This window comes from Gallus gallus, chromosome 2 (assembly GCF_016699485.2).
Source record: "Gallus gallus isolate bGalGal1 chromosome 2, bGalGal1.mat.broiler.GRCg7b, whole genome shotgun sequence".
In the NCBI taxonomy this organism is placed as follows: Eukaryota; Metazoa; Chordata; class Aves; order Galliformes; family Phasianidae; genus Gallus; species Gallus gallus.
The window spans coordinates 22,451,764-22,476,918 of NC_052533.1; the positions used below are offsets into that span (position 1 = coordinate 22,451,764).

The 25,155-nt window shown below is 39.1% G+C and overlaps 1 protein-coding gene across 7 annotated transcripts in view; it reads left to right on the plus strand.

Annotated features, from left to right (window-relative positions):
• The window catches only part of ANKIB1 (ankyrin repeat and IBR domain containing 1), an 84,897-nt gene that overhangs the window by 15,648 nt on the left and 44,094 nt on the right, over positions 1-25,155 (plus strand). For all 7 annotated transcript variants that reach the window (XM_015281958.4, XM_015281960.4, XM_418652.8 and 4 more), the window contains exons 2-3: positions 11,058-11,326; positions 23,944-24,244. In XM_015281958.4, the coding sequence (XP_015137444.2) occupies positions 11,139-11,326; positions 23,944-24,244 (489 nt within the window). In that variant the 5' untranslated portion in view covers positions 11,058-11,138. The remainder of the gene's footprint in view (positions 1-11,057; positions 11,327-23,943; positions 24,245-25,155) is intronic.

Sequence of the window (25,155 nt, forward strand, 5' to 3'; positions counted from 1 at the left end):
CCAGTCTTGTTACTCCTGCCTCTTTTTTTCCCACTACCCGCTCTGGGTGCCAGCAGGAGCTGTGGGAGCATAGGAGAGATGACAGAACTGCTGTTCCTCTCTTCTATGCCTGGCTTTACTATTGATCTTGGGAGCAATCGTGGAGAAGGTTCCACTTAAACCATCAAACCCAGGTAGCTGTTGTATCATCCCAGTGTCCATACAGTTACTTCAAGTAAATAGCCGAAGATCATTTCAAATAAAGTTACACAAATTTAATTATTTAGCTAAAACAAATATTTTTTTTAGGGTGTTTTTTGGAAATCTTTGTAACTTTAAGCCTCTGTACTCCATTTCATGCAGTTTGATGTAAAATGGGCCAGATTTTGCACAGTAAGAGACTCTGGTACGTTTTCCTCCACTCCTTGCCTTACATAGTAAAAGTCAATATAGAATTCTACTAAGAACAGCAGTCATTATGGTTGCATTACTGTCTATGTCAGTCACGAGGTACATTGATTTTTACTAAGGGGACAACTGATTCAAACTAAGGGATGTTTTTTTGTGTGGGGGGTTTTTTGGGGGGTGTTTTTTTGAGGAGGGGGGGGGGGGGTTGAGAGGGTGTGAGTAGTTTTTTGTTGTTGTTTTGTTAAATAAACTTTATTCCCACTCTTTTTCTTTATTTTCTTTGACTTGATACTATCTTGAATCCAGAATCACTATCATACCAACAACACTGCGTTTCATAGCAATTACACCAGAGTTAAGTATAATCTTCACAAAAACAAACTGTAAGTGACATGCTATAATTAAATTTTGTTATGCATAGCCTTTATGTGCGTGATTAAAGAGTTTGTACCCAGTGGAATAAACAACCCAGTGTTTCAGTATACATGTTATGCCAAAAGTTAAAAACATTCAAAGCTACGTTTTTAATCCCAGAACTGTGTAAATTAACATTAGATTAGATCCAGTATGCGTTTTGCCATTTCCCTGTCAGTCAGCATTTTGCCAGTGGGTATATTAAATATTTTATCAGGACTGCAACTAATTTTTGGGCATAGGTATGGTGCAAGTAATGACAGTCTGGTTAGCTGAGGGACAGGTTTGTAGCAGCAGTGTTCTCAGGGTTCTGGGAACTGAGCACCTTGGCAAACAGGATGTGCAGATCTTTGACTTGGAGGAGTTAAACAGTTCCTCAAGTTGTCTGTCTGAAATGTTGTAAAACACTTCTGAAATACTGTGTGGAAACTGTGTTTTGCTGTGGGAATGTGTTTCATTTCAAACACACAGTGATCTCCTGGATTCTGTGTTTAGGCCTCAAATGAATGTGTTGCTTTGAAGGAGTGCTGACCAGTTAAATTGCCTCTTTGTTGAAAGGAAATTGATTTGTTCATTCATCTGAAAAAAATCACGGTATCTTTGAAAGATCAGTGAGGTCACATTGTCTTTTAGCTGTATGGAGAACAAAACTAGCGTGTAAGAGTGCTTCCAGGAAACAATAAAAGTATGTGCGTGTTTGTTTCTAGTCCAGCACTTTTGTGAATATTGTTTGTCACCTTTCTCCAGCAGTTGAATATGCTTTCCTCACTGCCCACTTGAATCGCATAGAAACAGATACCGTTTTAACGTAGAGTGTATTTTAGAAAGTTTCATCCCATAGATATGTACGTAGTAATTATAATACACCAAGTAGATACGTCCTCTGTCACTCTTCAAAGCCTAAGGTTGGTTAGTTTATTCAGAACTGTTACAGCCTGCAGACTGTCAGCAGCCCAGAGGTTGAACATCTTGGTCAGAAGTCAGTGATAGGATTCTGTGAGTGTTGCTTTACTCTGACAATTAAGAGTACAACATAGATTCTCCCAAACGTACATTGAAAACCTAATTTTACTTGCTTGCTCAACTTTTTTATTTCCCGTTTTATGTTTTTTATTAGTAATTTTGAATGTTAGAATGGCACTGACTTCAAATTTTCAATATTTCTACCAAATATGACTGTATGTTTCAGAAAGCAGTGGAGCACTGCCAGCTATGTACAGCCCGATTGCAGTTGACTTACCTTGTGTATTCCTAGTCTTAGTTGGTGAGATCCACCATCTAGACCTTTTTCGTATTTACAAGGTATGGCTACATTGTGACCCTACCAAATGGTTCACTTCCCTATGAGAAAGTGTCAAGCTGGGAGGTGTGTGCTCCAGGACTGTGTTCAGATTTTTTTCAGTGTATAAGGATTTTTTTCAGATTCCCCTGTGAGGGATTCTGATCTTGAGCAGCTCCATCTTAGCAGCCTCTTTATTTTTGCTTTCTGTAGATGTGCCTGCAAGGCCAAGAAAGTTCGGATTTCTTTTCTATCAGTTTAATGGAGCAGGCATTGCGCTAGCATGGGAGCTTTTAGCTGGCTAGATAACAGGGGCTCTCCAGCCTCTCTTCAGGCTACAGTGCAGTTTCAAACCTATTCACCTGAATCTTAACAAGGCTTTTAAGCTGTGTTAAGCTAAGCAAGTGTGCTTGAAACATACATCCTGAACTCAGTCAAGACAGGGTCATGGTACATTGCCCCCTATTTAGGCTGGTTAATCAAGTTCCTTGTTTTTTTTATAGATGTTCTTGTGTTGCTGAGGTCCGTGTCTGTTCCTTTCCTAGCAGTATTCATAGAATAGAATGTCCAAAGTTGGAAGGGACCCACAAGGACCTGTGGGTCCAACCCCTGACCCCACAAAACCCCTGAAAATCCAAACCCTGTGTCTGAGAGGGCTGTCCAAACACTCATTGAACTCCAGCATTTGGGGCCGTGCCCACTGCCCTGTGCATCCCATTCCATGCCCACTGCCCTCTGGTGCAGACCCTTTCCCTGACCCCCAGCTGCCCCTCCCCTGACACAGCTCCATGCCGTTCCCTCGGGCCCTGTCGCTGTCACACAGAGCAGAACTCAGCGCTGCCCCTCTGCTCCCTGTGAGGAGCTGCAGCCGCCGTGAGGTCTCCCCTCAGCTCCTCTGCTCTGGGGTGAGCAAACCCAGGGACCTCAGCTGCTCCTCGTACGTCCTGCCCTTTAGACCTCTCACCATCTTGTGACATTCAGTTCTCCTTTGGACACTCTCTGATAGTTTTATGTCCTTCTAATGTTGTGGTGCCCAAACCTGCACACACAGCTTTAGATTACCCTCTGTTTTTCTAAGCATCAAATAGGAACCCACACATTTTCTTGAGCTCTGCTCCACACAGGGCCAGTCTGTTTATTCCCCCGTCCATTACCCTGTAAGCCTTTGTGTTGTAATCCTTGGTGATTGTTTTACCATGTATCTTTCGTCTGTTGGAACTGGTTTTAGAGGTGATAGGCATTTATCTGTAACTGAACTGAGCTGGATCATTGCTTATTGTACAGTTCAAACGTGTTCCAGCCCTTCTTGAAAAGAAGCTCCCACCCCAGCTGGCACAGTGACCTTGGTGTGTGAGGGTAAGGAGAAGGGCATCAGAAGCATTTGAATGGAGCTCTCACGCTGCCAGCATGAGAGGGACTGAGGGAACACTGCCAGTCTCTAGTTCGTATTTGTCAGTTTGTTACTGATGCAAACTGTTCTGAGTCATCAGCTGCTTGTACATCTTTATATAGAAGACTGGATGATACTTGTTCACTTTTGCTTCTGGGGTACATGATGCAAAAGTGGTGTGACTTGTGGTAGAGAAAACACTCCTATAGACATTTATGGAGCTACCAGTGTTTTATGCACTGTGTCAGAAGTGTTTTGAGGTATTTTAGGAGGTTGAGCAGTCTATCGTTATTTGTTATACAACAACAAACACTGAGTTTGAAATCATAATGCCAGAACTATCAAGCATTCCTGCATTTAGCTCAAGTTAATTTAGAAGGATTTCAAGCATTTCTTACTGCGTTTCTTCAGCTACTGGTCTAGATAGATGAGATCTTTGGGTAGTAATATCAGTACAGTACTAGGTACAGGTATTTTATATTATTTAAGATTTGATTAGTCTTAAGCAGAGGAGTGAAAAGCTATCCCCAGAGGAATCCTGCTGTGTTTTACGGCTGGAGCCTGAAAAGGCCATAAAGGAGAACATCTCTTGTATCAGTAACTAAGTTACATCAAATGAAATCCGATTATTAAGGCCTTGACAAAATGTTTTACTGAGAGCAACTCCAAAGTTTTATGTGGATTTCAGAGAACTTTTGGCACAAACCTTAGAATATTTCAGTGTAAAACAACAACGACAAAACCAAGTTAGTTAAAAAATAAATTAAAGTACCATTAAATCAAATTAAAGTTTCCATGACTTGATTCTCTAGCTTAGCTTGCATAGTTGCTACTTAGAACTTGGCAGGACTATTTCTCCAGAGGCAGGTGTCCAGCAGGGCAAATTTTTGCCCGGTGATTTAAGTTTGGTAATTCTAAAACCTTTACTTCAAACTTTTAAAGATTAGCCTTAACCTAATATTTCCTAATATATCTTAATGATAGACATCTCTGCCAGCTATGCATCAAGGATGCACTTTTGAATGATTCGTTTTTAATACTGTCCTCCTGGTACAAATTGGGACATTTCTTTAGCTTTTCAGGGAGAGAGGAGGGGGCAAGAGAGGAAAGGAGAAATCAGTGCTTTGAGAGGAGCTGGTATTCTGAGAATTCTTGAGCATAGCTTTTGACTTACTGCATTTGTGTTGGAACATCCCAGTAGTGAAGATGACCAACATCATGGCACAACACTCTAAATATACCAGGTTACTCCTCTTTTTCTTCAAACACGAAGCTGTTCACGATTCCCTTCTGCAAATGATTTGATTTGTAATGCAGGACAGACTGCAGTAAATATTTCATAAACTCACCTTTTAAAAATGGGCTGTTTAACTGCAGTATCCAAAGCAAATAAAATAGTTACCTTTTGAGCTAACCGTGCTTAGAACAGAATGTGCTTTTAGAATGCAGAATAATATTTTGTATTTTCAGCATTATCCTTTTTGTCTTGGCAGTTCATTCCCAGTTGTCTTTGCAAGGGTATAAAAAATGGTACATAGACCCACTTTAGTAATAATGTACTTTGATAGTATTGAGATATAATTGTTAGTGACTGTGTAATGTCTGTCTTCTTCACAATCAGGTTCTTGTAGTTTACACAAAAAAAAAATACTTTTGAGTACAAAATACACTTTTTTTTTTAGCCTACAAATTGTATTCACACTTTTCAGGGTTACAATGTTGAATAACAAAGTGTTTAAATGATACCAAGTTCTACTGATGATTTTTGCTTGTTCTATCGATAAAAGATTTTTTGTGCAAGAAATATTAAGCATTTTCTTCTCACAGTTAAACCTAAGTATTTTTTTTACTAATTTTGATAAGTTTGCTAAGCAGTACTGTGTAGTATAGCGTGTCTCCCTTTCCCTTCCCTGATATCCCAAGATAGGAAACTTCTACTGTAGGGTCACGTGCTAAGTGCTACATTCAGCAAGAAAACTTGCTTCAGTATTAAAGCAAGTCAAATGTAAATTTAGAGACATGTCATCTCATGAAAGTCTTGTTTATTGAATGCATTGCTCTTTAATGAGCATTAGACGTAAGGGGTTTCAAAAACAGCTGTCTGAACCTCTCATACAATATTTGTTATAAATTTCGAGCAAGCAGCCTGGCGCTATTTCTAGGGAGGAGCTACTTCTGAAATCCTGTTAAGCCATTGGAATTGTCCTTCTTCAAAGTCACTGATATGATGATGCCCATGAAAAAATCAGTAATAAATGGGCAGTTGGTGTAACTGCAACAAAATTGCATTTGTGCCTTCATCTACGCACCTCTTTCTGTATTCACTCTTTTTTGATCTTACACTTGTTCTTCAGGCTCCTATGGGAGTGTCCATCTCTGTTAAATATTTATGGAGCTGTGGTATCAAAGTGCTGCTTTTAGCAGTGTTGCTAATAAGTCCACAGCAGTTTTACTGTTCTGTGCCAAAGTGGAGAAGTGTGGTGCTCCTGATTGACTTTATAAGAATCTTTCTTTAGACTTTCAAGTGATATGTGCTAACAGAATTCTGGTTTTGTGCTTTAAGTTGGAACTTTTATTTGGGAATGACAGAGCATAAAACAGTCTTATTTTAAACAAGATGGTTGATGTTTGAAATTCTGAAACAACAGTGGGGGGGATATAGTAAGCAAACACTGCATTTAGTTTTTCCTGTACTTTTTGGTATAAAAAGTTGTAATGATATTTTTGGTTGTTATAAATGTTACAATAATAGTAACAATAAGTAGTACAATAAAGAATCATAGAATCACTAAGGTTGGAAAGACCCACAGGATCACCCAGTCCAACCATTCACCCATCACCAATGGTTCTCACTAAACCATGTCCCTCAACACAGCGTCCAAATGTTCCTTGAACACCTCCAGGGTCAGTGACTCCACCACCTCCCTGGGCAGCCCATTCCAGTGCCTGACCACCCTTTCAGAGAAGTAGTATTTCCTAGTGTCCAGCCTGAACCTTCCCTGGTGCAGCTTGAAGCCATTCCCTCTAGTCCTATCACTAGTCACACGAGAGAAGAGGCTGACCCCCAGCTCACTACAACCTCCCTTCAGGTAGTTATAGAGAGCAATAAGGTCTCCCCTGAGCCTCCTTGAGGCTGAACAATCCCAGCTCCTTCAGCTGCTCCTCATAAGGCCTGTGCTCCAGACCCCTCACCAGCTTCATTGCTCTTCTCTGGACACGCTCCTGGGCCTCAATGTCTTTCTTACAAAAAAAGGCTATGATATAGCTCTTTTATTATCATAGAACTTAAAAATACAGCAAACAGATCTGACTACCAAAAAAAAGTCTTTGTCATATAAACCTCTGCTAGAGTCTCATTGTATTAAGATATTTGAAAACTGTCATTTTTGTATTGTCATTTTTGTTATACTACATTGTTTTTGTACTACAACAAATTAAAAAATAGCCTAAGAATTGTATATGCTGAGTTTCTGCAAACCCAAAGCAAAAACAGCAACACTGACAGTGCAGCTGGGAGTTGATGAGCCAGCCTTAAAGCCTCTCCTGTATGCAGTTCCCCAGTCCTTGAGGCCATGACCTGGCTGGGCCTTCCAGGCCCCATTTCTCTGGGGAGGATGCACATGTATTGCATGCCCTTTACCTTCAAACACATGAGAGGAGGGATTGAAATAGCAAACTAAGTTTCCTTTCTGGGATGAATTACTGCCTGGTTCCAGTGCTGGCCTTGTTAGCTTGCTGTCCTCTGAGAGCACATAATGGATTGGAAGCCTCTAACAGAAAGAAAGAAAAAAAAAAACCTACAAAGATAGCCTAGCCCCTTTCAGCCATTCTCAGATGCAGAAGTTTGCTGTATCAGCTCATGTTTTGTCCTTTTTCTCCTTCGGCTGAAGCAGGACCTCCTTTGAACTCTGAAGTGGTTGGTCTGTTTGCTGGGAGCTGAGCTGGCGACCACAGACAGGCAGACCTGGAATACACAGCAAGCACTCAGCAGCTTGAGAGAGGCAACAGCTGTTGGGTGTTGGTTTCTTCTGACTTCCCGAAGTGCTGGGAAGCATCTCTTACTGGCAGCGTACAAAGGCAGCTTTGCCCCTCTGTACCCACAGGGTATTTGTACTGACACATTTAATGGCTAATGCAGAAAAGAAAACCACGCTGTGGCCCACCAAATTTTTGAGGCATGAAAGGCTGAGTGAGAGAGATGGATGTCCTTTTGGATATTGAATGAAGCTGGAAGATGTTAGCGCAATTTATACTATCCTATGTTTTAAATGGGGAGTTGTTTGCTGGATTAGTTGTGACCCTGTCACTTCTCTCCTTGTGTTCTTCCAGAGATTGCTTTCTTGCTATCACATCAAATATAAGCTGTTTGCCTTCACCTGAAGTGCTTTCATGCACTGTCCCCGTTCTATCATATTTAATTTTCTTTTGATAATATGACGATTATAGTTGCATTAGCCATTTGCTAAATTTTCGATACCTCTTGCTGACTCTTGGTTTTGGGAAAAGTTCCTCTCGTCTATTCCAAACCACATCATTGTCTGTTTTGTAATCCTTAAAATTTGTGCTTTCCTTTGACTCTGAGACTCTCGAGATTTGGAGAGTGGTCCTTGTATGTAGAGCAGTATTTGATTGTATTTCTTTGTTCACCTTTCTCTATCATGTCTGTATCATATATAGCCATTCAGTGTGCACATAGGCTGTAGGGCTTTTTTTAGGGAAGCAGATGCCAGTTTTGCAGTACTTGCTGCATATTCCTGAATTTGCCAGATGTTATGGTAATGTACATAATATTTTGAGCAGTGTGCTTACATCTTTCACATTATTCATTTCTGAAGACTGTTCTACCATGTACTATATCTGTACTACATCGAAAAATAAATAGGTTGCTCAGCGTGCAGTAAGCTAATGAAATTAAAATTTTTGCCATTTCTTTACTGCAGCCACCCTACTCAGGCTCTCAGTTCTCCCATGCATTCCCAGCCCCCTGCCCAAATACATACAGATTTCTGCTTCGGGATCTCAGCAGTCTCACTGTGCTCCAGCCTCTTCTCAGGTTCCCTCAGGGCCCCATATCTCCTTAGGCTCTTAGCAGCCTCCCTTACCCGTAGCCAGGTTTGTTTAATGTGCCAGGTGGGGCAAGAGGCAGCATGCTCTGCAGCTGACGAAAGCTACCCATGGGCTAAGATCCAGAAATAAGTGCACAGCAATTGATGCTGATACCTCCTAATTCTGAACGATGCAAGAAGTTTTTTGTGCATTTTTGCTCTATGGGGACAGCAGTGGGATCTGCCTTATTGATTTGCATGAAGATTTGAAGAAAAGGATGTACTTTAGGCATTTTTTCTTGTCTGATTTTTAGTCTCAAGAGCTGTTGGTAGTCGATAGGGATTAGCAGATACTATAACATCATGAGCTTTCTTCATTAATGAATGTGACTGAAAGTCATTTTCTCAAGTTATTTTTAAGATCCTGAAAGCTTTGGGCTTTATTTTGTTTTTATGTAGAGGGTAATATGAACTTCTGGTTTATTGAAAAGAGAGAAGATTTTTCCCTGATTTTTATGTATTTTATTAAAGCCTAAAACTATTTAATATTTACAGTAGTGTTGTGTTTATGTATCTGGAAGCACACCAATCTAAAGTACCAGAAGCTGTGACATGGTAATGTGAACATACAGGGGGTTTCTTGAAAAACATGAATATAGTATCTGTATGCTTATGTTATATAATACAGAGATAACAGAAGGATACCCAATGTTGCAGTATTCATGTTGGGCTTTGGTTTGCCTGGACAACAGGTATGCTTCTGCTTTCAGAATACCTGCTCATCCCTTGTGATGTGAATGTCCAGCTGCTTCACAGAGGCTTGCCCCTGACCTCAGGGGAGAACACAGGGCAACATGCTCAGCATGCTGGGTCAGCTGCTGTAGCAGACCTGTCATCCCATGGTGGCATCAAGCAGTAGGACACAACTACTCCAAAATGGGGATTGCTTCACTGGAGTTTTGAAGGAAAAGGGGACTAAAATAGATGCCACCACAGCCATTGTACTCCTTCTGGGGTGGCCCAGACTGCCATGTACCCTGGTGACGTGAGGGTGTTTTCCCTTGTCTTCACCCAGTGACCCGTCAGAGGAACTGCAGAGAGGGGACAGTGCAGAACTGCAGAAAGTTGCACTCATGTACAACAGTCTGAGCAAACTGCAGCCATACAGAGATGCAAAGCAAAGGTGTGCTCGTCCTGCTCTTTGATACTTTTGTTATTAATGTGATGTGCAAGTTCACAGTAGTAGCCAAAACCAACTCATGAGAGGACAACTCTCTGGGAACAAAAGTATAGCACTGCAGCTTTTCTTTAGAGTTCCTCAAATCCCTCTCACATGGATTGCATACACATCATGATTCCCTGAGACTTTCTGCAGCTTTAGACCCCTTACATTCATCTGATTTTTTCTCTGTTTAGAGCTGAGCTGGGCATCAGTAACTGTGCAGACAAGCAAATGCAGAAGTTTGAGGTAGTCCTTTTAAGTTGCCAAGTAGTCATTATACTTGTTGAGTAGAATATAAGGGAGTGGATGCATAGCAGCTCCTGTCCTGCCTGATTGTATGTTCCCAACACAATCAATTCCAGTGTCCTATCATGCTGTGCCTGGCATATTTGCATCTCAGAGTGTATGCTGTCGGGGAAGGATCTGGCATAGAGCGGTCTGCATGTGGTGATTTGTGCGCAACAGTCCTCCCAAAGGTTCACTGCGCTACCAGCTGCTGGCTGGTGCTGAGTCCCCTTTCTGTCCCTCTGACACAAAACACAGCATGCTCGTTCAGAAAGCCCAATAAGCTTCTCCTGTCCTGTCTTATGAGCTGAGATGCTCTGCTTGCCCAGTCTTCGTGTAACTCAGTCTGCTGGTCCCTCACATCAGGTAAAGGCAAGAGACTGTAGAGCACAACAACTGGCAGTGCTGCCTGGCATTGTATGGGCCCAGTCACTGTTGTTCTGCAGCTGTTGCTTTCAAAATGAGCTTGATGTTTTAAAGAATCTCCTTAGCAGAACTGTTAGGATGGGGCTGTAATGATTCCTATGTTTGTGTGTATTGATCTGGCTGGCACAAGAAAGTGCTGTTTTCACCAATCTACCCGTGCATAGGTACTTCAAGTGTATTTTACCTGGTGTTCTTTAAGTAACAGTTAAACTGAGGTCTAGCTTATTACATACTTTTGAAGAATTTCACCTCTATTGAAGGATTTGTCTTTGGTTGTACTGTGTTTTGAAATCACTTCTAATTTCTTATTTGCTTCTTGTGGAAATTCACTTTTCATCCATGTCTGTTAATACAGATGTATATTGGCCCTCTTTATATTTTCTGTATGTTTGAAGAGTATCTGTACTGAAAATACTCAATAGGGAAATAATCTGTGAATAATTTGGGGATTTGTGTGTATCCTACCTATAAGGACTTCAGGAATTCATGAGCAGAGGTTTTAGGCCCTAAGTACTCTTCACGTGCGTGCTTACAGTGCTGCAGCTCGAGGTTAATTCATCTGGGAAAGAGTGCTTTACAAAGCAACTAACATTCTGCTTGTCTTTTTAGGCCGTGAAGCATGTTACAGAGCCTCACAACAAGTGGATGAAGGGGAAAGGAAAGAGTGCCATTGATAGCTAGAATAGCAACATGGGAAATACAACCACCAAATTCCGCAAAGCTCTTATAAATGGAGATGAAAATCTGGCCTGCCAAATATATGAGAGCAACCCTCAACTAAAAGAAACTCTTGACCCAAATACTTCTTATGGAGAAACTTACCAGCACAATACTCCACTCCATTATGCTGCTAGGCATGGAATGAACCGTATCCTGGGGTGAGTGTAATTCAGTGTTTTGTTTGTCTGAACAACCGATCTAAGAAATTCAAGAGTTTTAGCTAGGTTATAAATACTGCATGTGTGCATATGAGCATATTTATGTACGTGTGTTGGCAGCAGAATTTGTGACGTTTTCAAATAGTAATAGAAAACATGCAGATTAGTCTATAATCTCAGTCTGATATAATAGATTTTAATTGTATATTTAGTGTCTTTGTTCTCTCTTCGTAACATTAATGCAGACCATTTCAGATTGCTTCCTGAAGACTCCTATACCACAGCTCTTTGAAAATAATGACTGTTTTCCTGTTCTTGATCATAGATTGGTCTGGGTTGGAAGGAACCTTTGTGTTTTCCTGTTTTAAAAGAGTGTTTTTGTCATAACTAATGGATACCTTACTGATTGCATAGACTTTCAGATGGGACAATATGTATTTAATCTTTATTACCCGTTTGTTTTTATTTTTTCCATTTTGGACAATAGCAGCAAACTTGAATATGAGTAAATGTATTATTGCTGGTCAATACATAGAGCAGTCTCTAATGTTAGCTACTTCCATCCTTGCCTATTTTTGTCAGTGATCTAAGATCAATTAAAGATTAACATCGCGGAGTTCCACATCTTATCCATGTCCAGAGATCACAGGTACAAGCTGTTCCAGTCTAGTATTCTGTGAATTTAATTATGAGTAAACATTGCTAAACCTTTTCTTCAGTAGGTAAGTGTGGTTTAACCCAGCTAGTCCCCAAGCAGGGGCTGTCCACCCAGCCAACTCTACGCCGTTTTTCAAAGTTTTTTTGCGTGATGTCGTATGGTATGGAATATTCCTTTAGCCCCTTTAGGTCAGCTGTCCTGGTTCTGTCCCTTCCCAACACCTTGTGCCCCCTTTAGCCCCTCTCGCTGTCCAGACAATAGGAGAAGCTGAAAAATTTAAATGTCATTGGTTCCTCACAGCACCGCTCAGCAACAACTAGAACATCTCTGTATTGTCAACATTGTTTTTCTCCTAAGGCCAAAGCATAGCATCATACCAAACACTATGAAAGAGCAAGCAACTCTGTCCCACATGAAACCAGGTCAATACTGAGTTAGAGAGAATTTCATTAATAGCCTCCTGCTTACATTAGGAAATGGAACAGAGACCTATGCTGAACTGTCCTACTGTTAATATGCGTTTTATCTCTGTGCTTCTATCTACAACTGATGCGCCTGTGGTTTGTTCTATGCTGAAACTACCAGCCACTTGCCGGGCCTGCTGCTATATTTTTTTCTTCAGTTTTTTATGCTTCATGATTTCTCATCTGCCTTGATTTTTTGCTAAATATTTTTCTCTTCTCTCCCACTTAATTGATCTTTTAATTTCACCGTTGAATCATTTTTTAATTTCCTAGCACCCTCAAAACATTCTCATTTCGGATCCTTCAATTGTAGAAACATTTTAAATAAACATGATATAAAATAGCATCCAGATTTTATTTACATTTTATGTGGTTTTTCTCTCTGAAATTTACAGGTTGGTTCTCTCAGTTTAAGAAAATACAGCCTCATTAAAAGAATATGTGAAGTTGTTTGCATATACGGGAAGAAATGGAGTCATAATTACTGACTGCTGAGCAATCCATTAGTTAATTCATATTTTGCCATTATGATGAGATTTAGAATAACTGCTTTGCATTAAAAATAATTAGTAATTTAGAAATGACATTTTACTTCTAACTACATGGCTTCTAAGTCTCACAGGAAAACTCAGCTTTATTTTGCACACATTATAAACAAATGATGAATCATTCATTTTCCTTGTTTGTGTCCAAGATTTGCAGTACATTTTTTGCTAATAAATATTGTGAAGGTTCCTGTGTTTGCTAGAGTCTGCTGCTAAAAACCTGTACTGTTGGAATTGCTGTTTTATTGAGGTTCTTTTTCCTGCTTGCTTTTCTGCTGTCCTTGTAACCAATTTGTTCAAAAATCATCTGTGACTGATACTACATACAAAAAAACCTCTTCTTATCTGAAAGAAATAGTAAGACTTGCGTTGTGCCTGTTTACAAAGTTGATGCTAGGAAGGACACAAATGATTCCCACTTAAGCCTCTTCCGGTGGATACAGGAAGAGATTAAATAAATCGAACATTGAAATGTATACTTTGATTTACAGATGAGGTACAGTAGCTAAATATAAATGATTTTTAATCTGTATATGTTTTGAGAGAGATCTGCTATTATGGGATGTCCGTAATACTGTGGTATTATATATTTATTTATGGAACATTTTAAATATTTGGGAATCTGTGGCTACACAGAATTGTAGTTCAAACTCTGGGCAGTATTTTGTATACTGCATCTTTCAGGTGGTTTTCTTCTTTCTGATATTTGTGTTATTGCAGGTGGATGTTAACTAACATACCTATATTCATTTTGTGAAGGTTTCTCAACGCAGAGTAGTCAGATGCAGTTGCCAATACACTTTTTGAATAGCAGAATATGTTAAAATAGAAGTTCTGAGATGCTCAGAAATAGCCTGTCTGACAGTGCTGTTGCCCAGTACTAAAACAAATGGACAGACTCCCTGATTGTCTGATAGCCGGTTGTGGTAGTCGAAAGGCTCAGTGAAAGCACAGACACCATGTTTTTAATGAAGGAGAGCTGAGGACACCCTGGTGTAATCATCTCAGAAGTGAAGAAACAGAAGAATCTGGAGAAGAGGTTAAAGGGTCTTGAAACAAAGCTCTTCTGCTGACCTACCTTTATATAATCCAGCATGAACTCTACTGGCAGAAAGTTAAGCTCAGAAAAATTCCTCAAATGTTTTTAATCATACAGTTGTTTTACACCAGGTCAGCAATCTGAGTCATCCAGTTGCTGTGCTTTTCATCTAGCTTTTACAGTCTAGAAACTGCGTGTAGTGTATAACCAGACAGTAGCCTCGTGCTTATTTATCTAACTGTGTAAATGAGCAATTTAATTTAGTTTCCTTTCACTAGATTCAGCAAGAATATGTTAAAATACTAGACTTGTATCTGTGATAATTTTTCATTATATATATATATAACTTCTTTAAAAAGTTGAAATAAAAAAGGGAAAATAATTACGCATTCAGTTAATATAAAACTTTTATTTGGTCTGCTGCCCAAAATAATGTTTACCTGACAGACCACTTTCTTTTACTGAGCATTTAATGTTTAAAAAACAAAAACTGCTGGTTGTGACTAATTAGCGCAAACGAGAACGTTCAAAGTGCTGCATGAAGTTCCCAAAGGCTGTGTAGGATTCAGTGGTTCCCAGTGGCTCATTTTGTCTGCACAGTCAGGACATGAAAGCAGATGGCTCATTGATGTGTTTGCCCATGCCCCGTGCCTGGTCACTGCTGTCTATTCTGACCTCATTAAATGCTACTTCTAAGTGTTGCTCTGTGTGATGGAACTCTGTGTCTTGTGTATGTTTCTTGTAGAGGCCTAAGTGCCAACAGCTGAAGTCCCTGAGCCTGTGGTGCCAGCAAGCTGGAAAAACCAGAACACATGCATGTTATATCAGTATGAATGTCAGTGAACTAATGGGGATCAAGCTGGAGGAGCCAGCAAGTAGGGTCAGTGCCTTGGGAGCTGTGTGTAGGTAGGCAGCCTCAAGTATGCAGGTCAGCCAGGAGGCCAAGAGATCAGTCTGTGTATGTGCTTAAGTACATGAGGTGCTGAAGCACGTTACTGGGGACCTGCATCACATGTGCATGGGTGTGTGAGGTAATTGGAAGAACCAGGCCATCCAGAGCCAGTTACGGGATCAACAACATCCAAGGCTGCTTCCTGAAAGGATCAGCACTGTTCAGTTGTATATTTTGCCCACTGTTGGACCTTCATCCTACTCACCAACACAGTGGAATGGAATAAGAATCACTGATGCTGTTTGTAGTCACGTGAGTGCTGAGTGTTTCCGTCCATGTGGATCCACATGTACTGCATATGTATTGCATGCATGAGCATGAACGTGTTATGTGCATGGCCTCACCTCTGTCTGAGCCTACATCTGGGGAGCCACAGAAACCTTGCCTCCCATGAGCTGCTGGATTTGGCAGCCCCAATCAGCCTGGGGCCTTTTATTAAAAATAGAAAGGAACGAAGAGAAAAAATACACCTTAACATCTCTCTAGAAAACTAGAAGATTACTTTCCATTTTGGAAGGACTAAGAATTTCAAGTTTTCTTTCTTGAACTATATTATAAATATCGTGGGAACGATTCGGGTGTCATTTACTCAGTTATTTTTTTGTTATGGCCTGTGGCTACTTAAATTCAGCATTGACTTTCAGAGAAGTTTGCCTTGGTTTCTAATAGATCTAGTTCAGAAAAGTCATCTGTGTTACAAAACTGTAACTATTCAGATTTGCTATTCAGATTATGTTCATCGCAATTGAATAAATGGGTAGTCATCAGTGGATAACAGACAAGACTTCTGGAAGTAAAATAAAAAGTTACATGGCCTTACAACTTTCAGTGTTGTAGTTTTACTTGGGAGCTTTTTGAATCCATGTCAGATTTTTTTTTCATCATATTCAGACACATAAAGAGACTGAGTTGAAAGGATCTCTGGAGGTAATCTTGTCCAACCCCCTCTTCAAGCAGGGCCTCCCATAGCACATTGCACAGCATCCTCTCCAGGCAGGTTTTGAAGATATTCAGAGAAGGGAGACTCCACAGCCTCTCTGGGCAACCTCTGCCAGTGCTCTGTGTCCTCAGGGTAAAGAAGCTTTTCCTCATGTTCAGGCCCTTCATACTGCTGCGTCTTAGCTCTTTGTGAGTATTCAAGCCCAAACTGGCTCATTTGGAGCAGTTGCTACTGGTCCTCAGCAGAACACGGGGAGAAGTCAATAGAAGCAGTGAGACAGCAGTAGCTTGTGAAGCTAATTTTTTCCAGAGCAGTAAAAGCAAAGGTTTCCAGTTAAGGAAGAGTCTAGAAATTGGGGTGAATCCTGCTGAAACAAAGGAAAAAGTATTTTTGCCCTCTAGTTACGAATGCTACTGTTGAGTGTATTTAGATACTGTTTCTCATTGTTACCAGGATTTTCTGCAACTTCTATGAAAGCAAAAACATTAGGTTATGTGCTCTTCCCTGCAGTTAGAGACTTCATGTTTTGTTATTAAGATTATAATCTGTTACCAGATTATCCTTCTTTTCCTCTTCTTGAAAATCAAATACTGTAAAAATCAGATCCCTTATTGGTGAGATGAGATGTATGAATACAGTACATTTATAAAAATACTTTATTCTGTGTTATCTGTTTCCCTTAATAGAATCCTGTGACTATTTGACCACAGACAAAGTATAATTACATTTGAGCTGTGAAGAAGTAGAGTATAGCTTTGGTCCTTTGCACCAGGAGGACTAAGTTAGTTTTTTGACCATGTAGTGTTTGTGACTGTCAAGGTGGTTGGTGCCTGCTGAATCATTGTGTCAAGTGGCTTAACCCTGGAGTTGGGCACACATGGCTTCCTCAGCAGGGAGATCTACTGGCTCAGTAGTTATAGGAATGATGGCTGGGAGACTTGGAGTATCTGATAAACAGAAATCTGTCAGACTCTCGTTGCTAAATGCTATATCCAGCTAACGTATTCAGTGACATTATATATAGACTGTGAATGAGTCAGCGTGTAGAATTCATACATTTTTCAATTTAAATAAAATCACTTCATTGAGACGTCTAAGGAAAATAAAAAGCCTCTTCTATTGGTATCATTAAAAATCAAGCAACATGCAGAGTGAATGGGTTTTACTGGAGGAAAGGAGAAAGGGAGAGCGGGAGATGAGACAATCTTTGTAATATGTTCATATTTTGTAGAAAGAATAAAAGGAATAAAAAATCTGCTAATACTGGCTGTGTAATTCCATCGTTGCTGCTATACAAATAATATCAACACTAGATGTCATACACTGCAAGGTGATTTGCAGGCTGATGGGAAGATAACACCCCCTGCACAGAAATACAAAGCTTTGTGTTTAAATGGTAAAGATGAATCTGTTCCTTGGTAGTTTCAGGGTTATTATTATTTAATCTGACATTTTTTTAAAACCAATCTAAAATAATCTCACAGCTACTTGAGAAGAGCATTCTATGTGGGTAGTCTTTTTAGAAAAAAGTGGGTTCAAAGGATGTATTTGGAAAGAAAGCTTGGTGACCTTGCACATAGCAGGGGGGTTGAAACTAGATGATCATTGTGATCCTTTTCAACCCAGGCCATTCTGTTATTCTATGAAAGCTGAGAAGATCACACCGAAGTTAGGGAATTGGTTCTTGCTCTAAAGAAATGAATAGGATGAAGGGCCAGAGAAAGCAATGAAAATCATACAGATTTTGCATTACAGAAGACTTCGAGTCACAAAAGTTGCTGGTAAGCAGCCAGTTCTGTTGGAAGCTGCTTCTGATTTGACACACAACTCTTTTTCTTTTAAAATCTTACTTAAAATACTGAAGTAAAAGCCAGAAGTGGCATGGAATCACGGAAGCAGCATTCCTAGCTGTCCAACAGGCCAAGCAGAGGTCACCCAAAAATAAAATCCAGTCACTCATCAGTTGAAGGTAACTTAAGGATGTTGATACCTTCTTGTACAAGGAATTAATTAAATCTGTGTTTTGTTGTTGCTGTCCCTTCTAACAGGATTGGTTTTGGTCCACTGGAAGGATTGACTAAGTTTTGTGTTGATTGCTTTTAGCATTGTTTGGATCCATGCTCCACAATTCCTTTGTATCCCTTTGACACTCCTGTGCATTGTCCCTCTTGGTGTTCTTTGTTGTACCAAGCCAAAGGTTACTTCTACAGAAAGTCATACTTGGTCATAATAGTTGACACAAAGCCACTACAACTTTTCAATATATTTGCTTCTTTTTAGTAAGGAAACCAGCAAGTTCTTGTTGATGCAAATCTATGTAATACCTTTCTTAAATGTCTTTAGGTAGTAGGATGCTACATTAACGTGAGTCAGTCCAGAGCTGCAGTCAGACCAGCTGGTGACCTACTTTTAGTCACTTCAATAATCGTTGGGAAAACAAGGTATTTGGGAAGGCAGTAAGTGAAATTGCAGCAATACAGTGAAAAAGATTCTAAGGCTTTATTGAGCTGGTTTAAGAGAAGCTGAAGACAATGCTTGAGTTCTCGGCAGTGTTTTTGTACTGAACATTACATTAAGACCATAAGTGGAACAGCAAATGTTGGCAGAGCCAAAGAATTTCATTTGAACCTTCGGTTGCTCTGAGATATGATTCATATGCACCAAGCTCTGGACTTGATCCTCATATGAGTGGTTATCTATGGAAATCTGCAGAAATTGTTTGAGTACTCAGGAAATGGATTTAATTCATTTTGCCAGATGTACTGCACTTGATAGGAGTCATACGAATGGGAAAAATGGAAGGCATTTCTGATTAGGAAAAATACAAGATCTGGGGCTAGAGTGAAGTCCTTGACATAAGAGATCTTAAAATGTCTGTGAAGACTTTGCATTTCAAAATGAATAATTAACTCTTTGCAGACTTCCATCACCAATGCAGTATCTGTGCCAGCCTCTCCACTGATTGCCATGTTTTGCCAATAGCCCAAACTGCCTCTGGTATAACCTTGATCTTTCCTTTAGCAGAATATTATTAGTGCTTACAGGAATTCTGGCAGTGTTAATAACAGTTCTTAGGCAAGCAGTAAGTTGAATTTAAGGCTTATAAAAAGTCAGGATAATAGTTCCATGGTGTTTTGTTGTTGGAGTTTTGTGGGTTTATTGTTTTGTTGTTGTTGTTTATTAAATCGGCTGAGTTTAATAATTATCAGGAGATACTTTATCTTAGAACCGAAATAGTCACTGAATCCTACTCAGTTTTTTTTACTACACACCGATCCTTGGGCTGTAGGAGAAGCTTAAGAATCTTGAGCAAAGAGAGAAGAACCTGTAAATACTAATAAAGAATTTCCTACTACCATCTGATGAATTTTATTGAATAAAAGTATCAATAATTGTTGTTACTCAATGTGGCTGTCAACATCAGGCAAATACTTATACTTTTCACAATATTATTCAAACCAGTCCATACTTCTGCACAGCTATCAGTCATGACAAAAAAGACTTCTTCAAGTGCTTTCTAGAACAGTATAGGTATTTGTTACAGTACCTTTTAGAGGGGTGCAGGGGAAGTACTTCATGTTAATGAAATATCCATAATTATTCAAGGTTTTAATGCATCAGTGTTGACCTGCTGTGTTTGGAAGTTGAATGATGTAGTAACTATGGTTGCATGAGAGTCTTAAATGACTACGTAAAAATGCTTGGCACTTTTATGTATTTTTGTAACACATGGCTTTGCCATACTTGCTTAAAAAGCTGTAAGATTTCACTTGAGCAATGTTAACTTCTTTAATAGTGAGCTGAACTTCACTGGGTTAGCTAACTCAAGAAACAGAAGAAATATTCTGAAGAAGAAGCCTGTGCACGTTAGATTACCTTGTTGCTGTACCTTTTCTAGTACATCTTGCTTAAAATAGTGCAGTTTGTGTTGTATTTATATGGCATACTAAGTGCCTTGCCATTTCACTTTACAATGGCTTTTATTTTGGTTTTATTTTTGTAACATAGATACATTTTCATATGTTTTATAGGTGTACATGTATCTATACGTGTGTAAATGTATATAGCTATAAATAAGTATATTATGCAGCATCCGCGTAGAGAAACAGACCATAAATGTAGCAGTTTTCATCCCCACTTTTATTAAAACCTGATGAAATAGTTGTGTTGATGTTTCTCAGAGTGAGGGAATGTGTCAGTTGTTTATTATTCAAATTCACAGCCTAATTATCTTGAGTCTCTTGCTGCTTTTGTGCAAATACGGATAGTAGTAGGTGTAAATGTTACAGACATTTCTTTTTTGCCACTTTTTCAACACTTTTTTCCATGCGTTTGTCACCTCAAGTTTGGATTGTGTAGAGAGCCACAGCTTGATGCAAAATCTGGAAGCTGTAACTAAAGAAAAGTGTGACTGTCTTGTGATTACGTGGTATTTCCCATATGCAGTATATTTTTTTTCACTCTACCAGTACATTTCCAAGCAAAATGCAGCTTTTTATACCTCTGAAGTGATTAGCCAGATCGGATGGGTCTGTGGCACTGAGCTTTGAAAGTGTTACACACCAAATACCATTGGTAAAAACGGAGCCCTGTCAAATAATGAATGTGTGGGTGTAAAATGTATTAATTTACCCTTCTTTGGACGTTAGTCATCTCCTCTGAACTTAAAGTCGTGGATTTTCAGCTTTGGTTGTTCCTTTGACTTTTGGAAATTATTGAGAAAAGAAAAACATGCAGATGCTTTTTATGTTTCCAGAGTGAGGTGATGGTTGCCTTTGCTAGCTCTGCTGTTTGTCATACCCATTTATAAGACACAAAAAGTTAGCAACAAACAAGATGAACAAGTCACTGTCCCTATGTAAAATTGTTTTTGTTTTTTTTTCCACACCAACAATGTTTACAAAACCCACAAAATTGTTCTGGAAAGTTTGCTTATATTTTAAGTGGACATTGAGAGATGCGTGTAGAAGATGTTTCTTACTGAAGATTTCAACTTAGTTAGAGATGGTTAGGCACTCTTTTACCACATAATTTTCACAGAAGGGCAGGTGTTGATGTTAGGAGAATGGTCTTCTAGAGAGGTGCTTTGGATTTATCTCTAACAGCACAATGGCAGTTTAAAAGATTTAAATCCATCCTATGTCTTTATCATTCGTTTAATATATAAACCTGCAAGTGGACAGGACTTAAGCACTCTCATTTTAGGTTAATGGTTTGACTTGATCATCTTAAGGGTCTTGTCCGCCCTAAGTAACCCTGTGATTTTCTTCTATAACTTCTTAAAACCAGAGTTTCATTGTACTCTTCCATGAAGCTTAACTTTATGGTGAAAGAAATTTATAGCAATAGTTGCTTGCTACCAAAGCTGACTTCTAAATTAACACTTTAGAGAGAATTTTTGGTTTTGAAAAGGGATACTGGCTTGACATCCCTGGAGTTCTGCATTTATGCAGAGTTTCAGCCTAGGGCTGTTTTCAGAGAACAAGTATAATGTGAAACATCTGTCTATTCCACAGCATTTGTATTTGTGCAGTACTGAATCTTCTACAGAGGTTACCTATGTATATCTAAGTAGTGGGAAAATATTAGGTTGCAGCATATAGGCATTCTAATATGGATTAAATCTCCATGTATTTGGATTATTAAATAGAACCATCTTAGAGTTGTTGGGAGAAATAGATTTAAGTTTTCTAAATGTTTTTAAGTAAGTTTTAAGAACGTTTTGTAAGAAAAAATGTATGTGATTTACAGCTTTTACAGGTCACCACAAAAACATTATGTTGTTCCATAATCAGATGCATTGTAACCTGATTCAGGAATGAATCACATGTTTTAAAATACCACAGCATGGAATTTAAGTGATGATAAAGTGCTAAATAAAAACAGAAAACAGAAATGTTCTTTGTAGTGTTACCAAGTCTAGACAGTGATGTTTAGATAGCTAAAGATACTAGAGAAACTTCATGTGACTTGGGAGGTGATGATGAAGGCCTTCTGGCAATTAAAAAAGCTAAAGCCCTGCTTCAGTGCAGTACAGAAATCACAGACAGGTCTTCACTGAATTTTAAAGTGGCATTTTACTTTGAGCTGAACAAGTAGCTGGAGTCATTATGTTGGATATAAAGCAACTTGAGGTGGGAGGAAAAGATGTGGTTAATGAATACCTGAAAGACACTCCTGACATGTGAAGTCTTCGGGTCTCATTAATACAGCCATCTATCACGTTATGCAGACTAAATTCAGACTTTGAAATAAATTTTCACTTGATGTGAAAGGCAAAGCCCACTACCCTGCTTGCAGCACTGAATTGTTTTTGTTGGCTTCACACTCCTAGCAGGTTGCTAGGCCTCTGTACCAGGTGAGGCCTTTCGTCTCTGCTCTTCCTTGTGTTTGTCCTCAGGAGTTCCTGCTGGGTGCTTCTGTATAAAAACTGGCATTTTTGGTATCCTGTTACTTTCCTATAGCCCTCTGTAGTGACTGAAGAAGTGATCTGAACCCATCTTTGTTGTAATTTCATCTCAGCTCATTCCACGTGAATTTGGGGGAGTCTGCCGTGTTCACAGGCTTTTTGTTATATAGGGGCTTGGAAATTGTTAGATCATAGGGCAGACAAAAAGTAAAATCAGATGCTAAATTTATTGGAAAACTAACTTCCAGCTCTGTAGGAAGTTAGACAGCTAAACCCTCTGGGAAACTGTCCTTAAGGACGAGGGAGTGGAGCAGAGCTGGCAGATCTTTAAGGAAGCTTTCCTTAGTGCTCAAGAACTCTCCATCCCCAAGTGTGAGAAGTCATGAAAAGAAGGCCAGAGTCTAGCATGGCTGAACTGGGATCTGCTGGTCAAACTTGAGAGCGAGAAGAAAATGCACAGGCAGTAGAAGCAGGGACAGATACCCTGGGAGGATTATAAGGATGCTGCTAGGCTGTGTAGGAATGGGGTCATGAAAAACAGCAAGGGAACCGTTCTCTATCAAAACTTTTCGTAAGATCATAATGGTTTTGTGAAAATTTGGTTCTGAGGCACTACTTGGCAGTGTTCCCATGGCCATTTATAAGAAAACAATCTTTCTTCCTTTCTATTTCCTAACATTCTCCCTCCCTTGAGAAAAAAAAATTATCTCAATATATTATTATTTTAACATTTATTATATTAATATTATATGCCTCAAAAGAATAAGGCAAGTTTGGCTTCATAGGCTTGTATGTTATGTCTCATTTCTTCCATTTCAGAATTTAATTGTAATTTCTATAATTCGTTTCTGGCAAGAAGCAGCAAAAAGCTATATTGCCTCAGGAGCTGTCAGGAATCAGATTTGCAGTTCCAGGAATCGATCTGTTCTTTTCCTCTCATTCCTTAGCTGATCCTTTTTGTTGCTATAGTTTATTGTCCACTGTGAACAGCAACTAAAGCATTCCGAGAAAAGCCTTGCCAACCCCTGTCGTCTTTATAGGTGGGCATTTGCGTGATAAAAAGAAATGATCTATTTAATCAGTCTTGTGCCTTAATAACACTTCTTCAATACAACACAGAATTTTAGAAAAAAACTTGGCCTACAAAAATTTGCCACACTCTGAGTAATCAAATGGACTGTTGATATTTCATTAACTCATCCTGATCTTGGCTCTTGACTCCAAAAAGAGCTCAACTAGATGTAAAACACTCCCCCAGCTTTTCATAAGGGCAATGGGCCGGTGTTCTGAACAGGGTTCTTGAACAGACTGATTTACTCCTGGTTCACCCGGAATGAAAATAAAAACAATTTGTTGTCTTTGGGAGGTATTAAAACAGTAATTAAAGTGATTTGTGAGCACCATATGGAGTGTAGATTAATGACTTTTTTTTTTTCTAACATGTTAACATATCTAATAGAAATTATCTATTAAGAATGTGTATCTGTCACATAGCTTATCAAAATCTTGGCAAAAGGACAAGAAAGCTGTCATAATAGAACCTCCCCACTTCAAGAAAATGAGAGGAATTGTGTGCTAATTATCTCTCTTCTATTTTCCTTCCTTCGCAGAACTTTCCTTTTTGTTAGAGATGGTAACCCGAATAAACGGAATGTGCACAATGAGACATCTATGCACTTACTGTGTATGGGACCTCAGATCATGATCTCAGAAGGAGCTCTTCATCCTCGCCTGACAAGACCCTCCGAAGATGATTGCAGAAGAGCAGACTGCCTGCAAATGATCTTGAAATGGAAGGGAGCAAAGCTGGATGAAGGACAGTATGAACGAGCGGCCATTGATGCTGTTGATAACAAAAAAAATACACCTTTGCACTATGCTGCTGCCTCAGGGATGAAAACCTGTGTCGAGGTAAAAGTTGATATATAATCACAAGTCTTAGACTGCTGTCAGTAAATTACATGCAGCATTTCACAAGGCTGTTTCAAGGAAAACAATCTGGTCGAATTAAGTTTTTAATTAACTTATATTTTCATTAATTAAAAAAAAAATGACAAAGCTAAGCAGCCTGGAACATACACTGTGTAGAAGACAATGAAAAAATGGATTACTTTTATATTAACTTTATGACATAAACTCTTCAGCACAAAATAAACAGATATAGGCTTATAAAAGTTGGAAATAATTACAAGTCTGTGACACTGGTGAAAGGACTTTGAAGGTAGGCCTAGGCATACCTGTATGTGTAAAGAGAAGTAAAGTAACTACCTAAGGAAAAATTAAAGCTCTAATGCTGTCTATGTTTCAGGAACAGGTTTGATGTCTTTAATTTACAGTGCCCAGCTTTTTTATAGGATGCCTTACATCAGTGCTAGCATACATCAATATAATTACCTTTTTACAAATAAAAATGTCTTTAATGTGTGTGAAAGTAGTGGGTAGCAATGAGTAATGGGAAATAATAAAAACTTGGAAGGTCTCCCACCAAGTTTATTTTTAAACTATACCAAATAATGAGAACTAGTGTTCAATTATGCTAGTAATTTAATTTAAAGAACACAATGTAACACATCTAATATCTTCAGAAACAGCTACCATTTTTGTAAGAGTGTGTATCTTAGCATCAAGAATTCTCCTTGTTTTCATGCCTTTTAACAAATTATTACTTTGGTCAAGCAGCTTTCTATAGTTTTCTACTTTTCTTAAGTGTATTTGTTGAATTCTTTGGAAGTCTGTACATAAACTATCAGCAAACTTTTTCATCCATGTGTTTTTGACTGCTTCAGAGACATCTCATAAATCAGTCATATGTAATTTCCTTC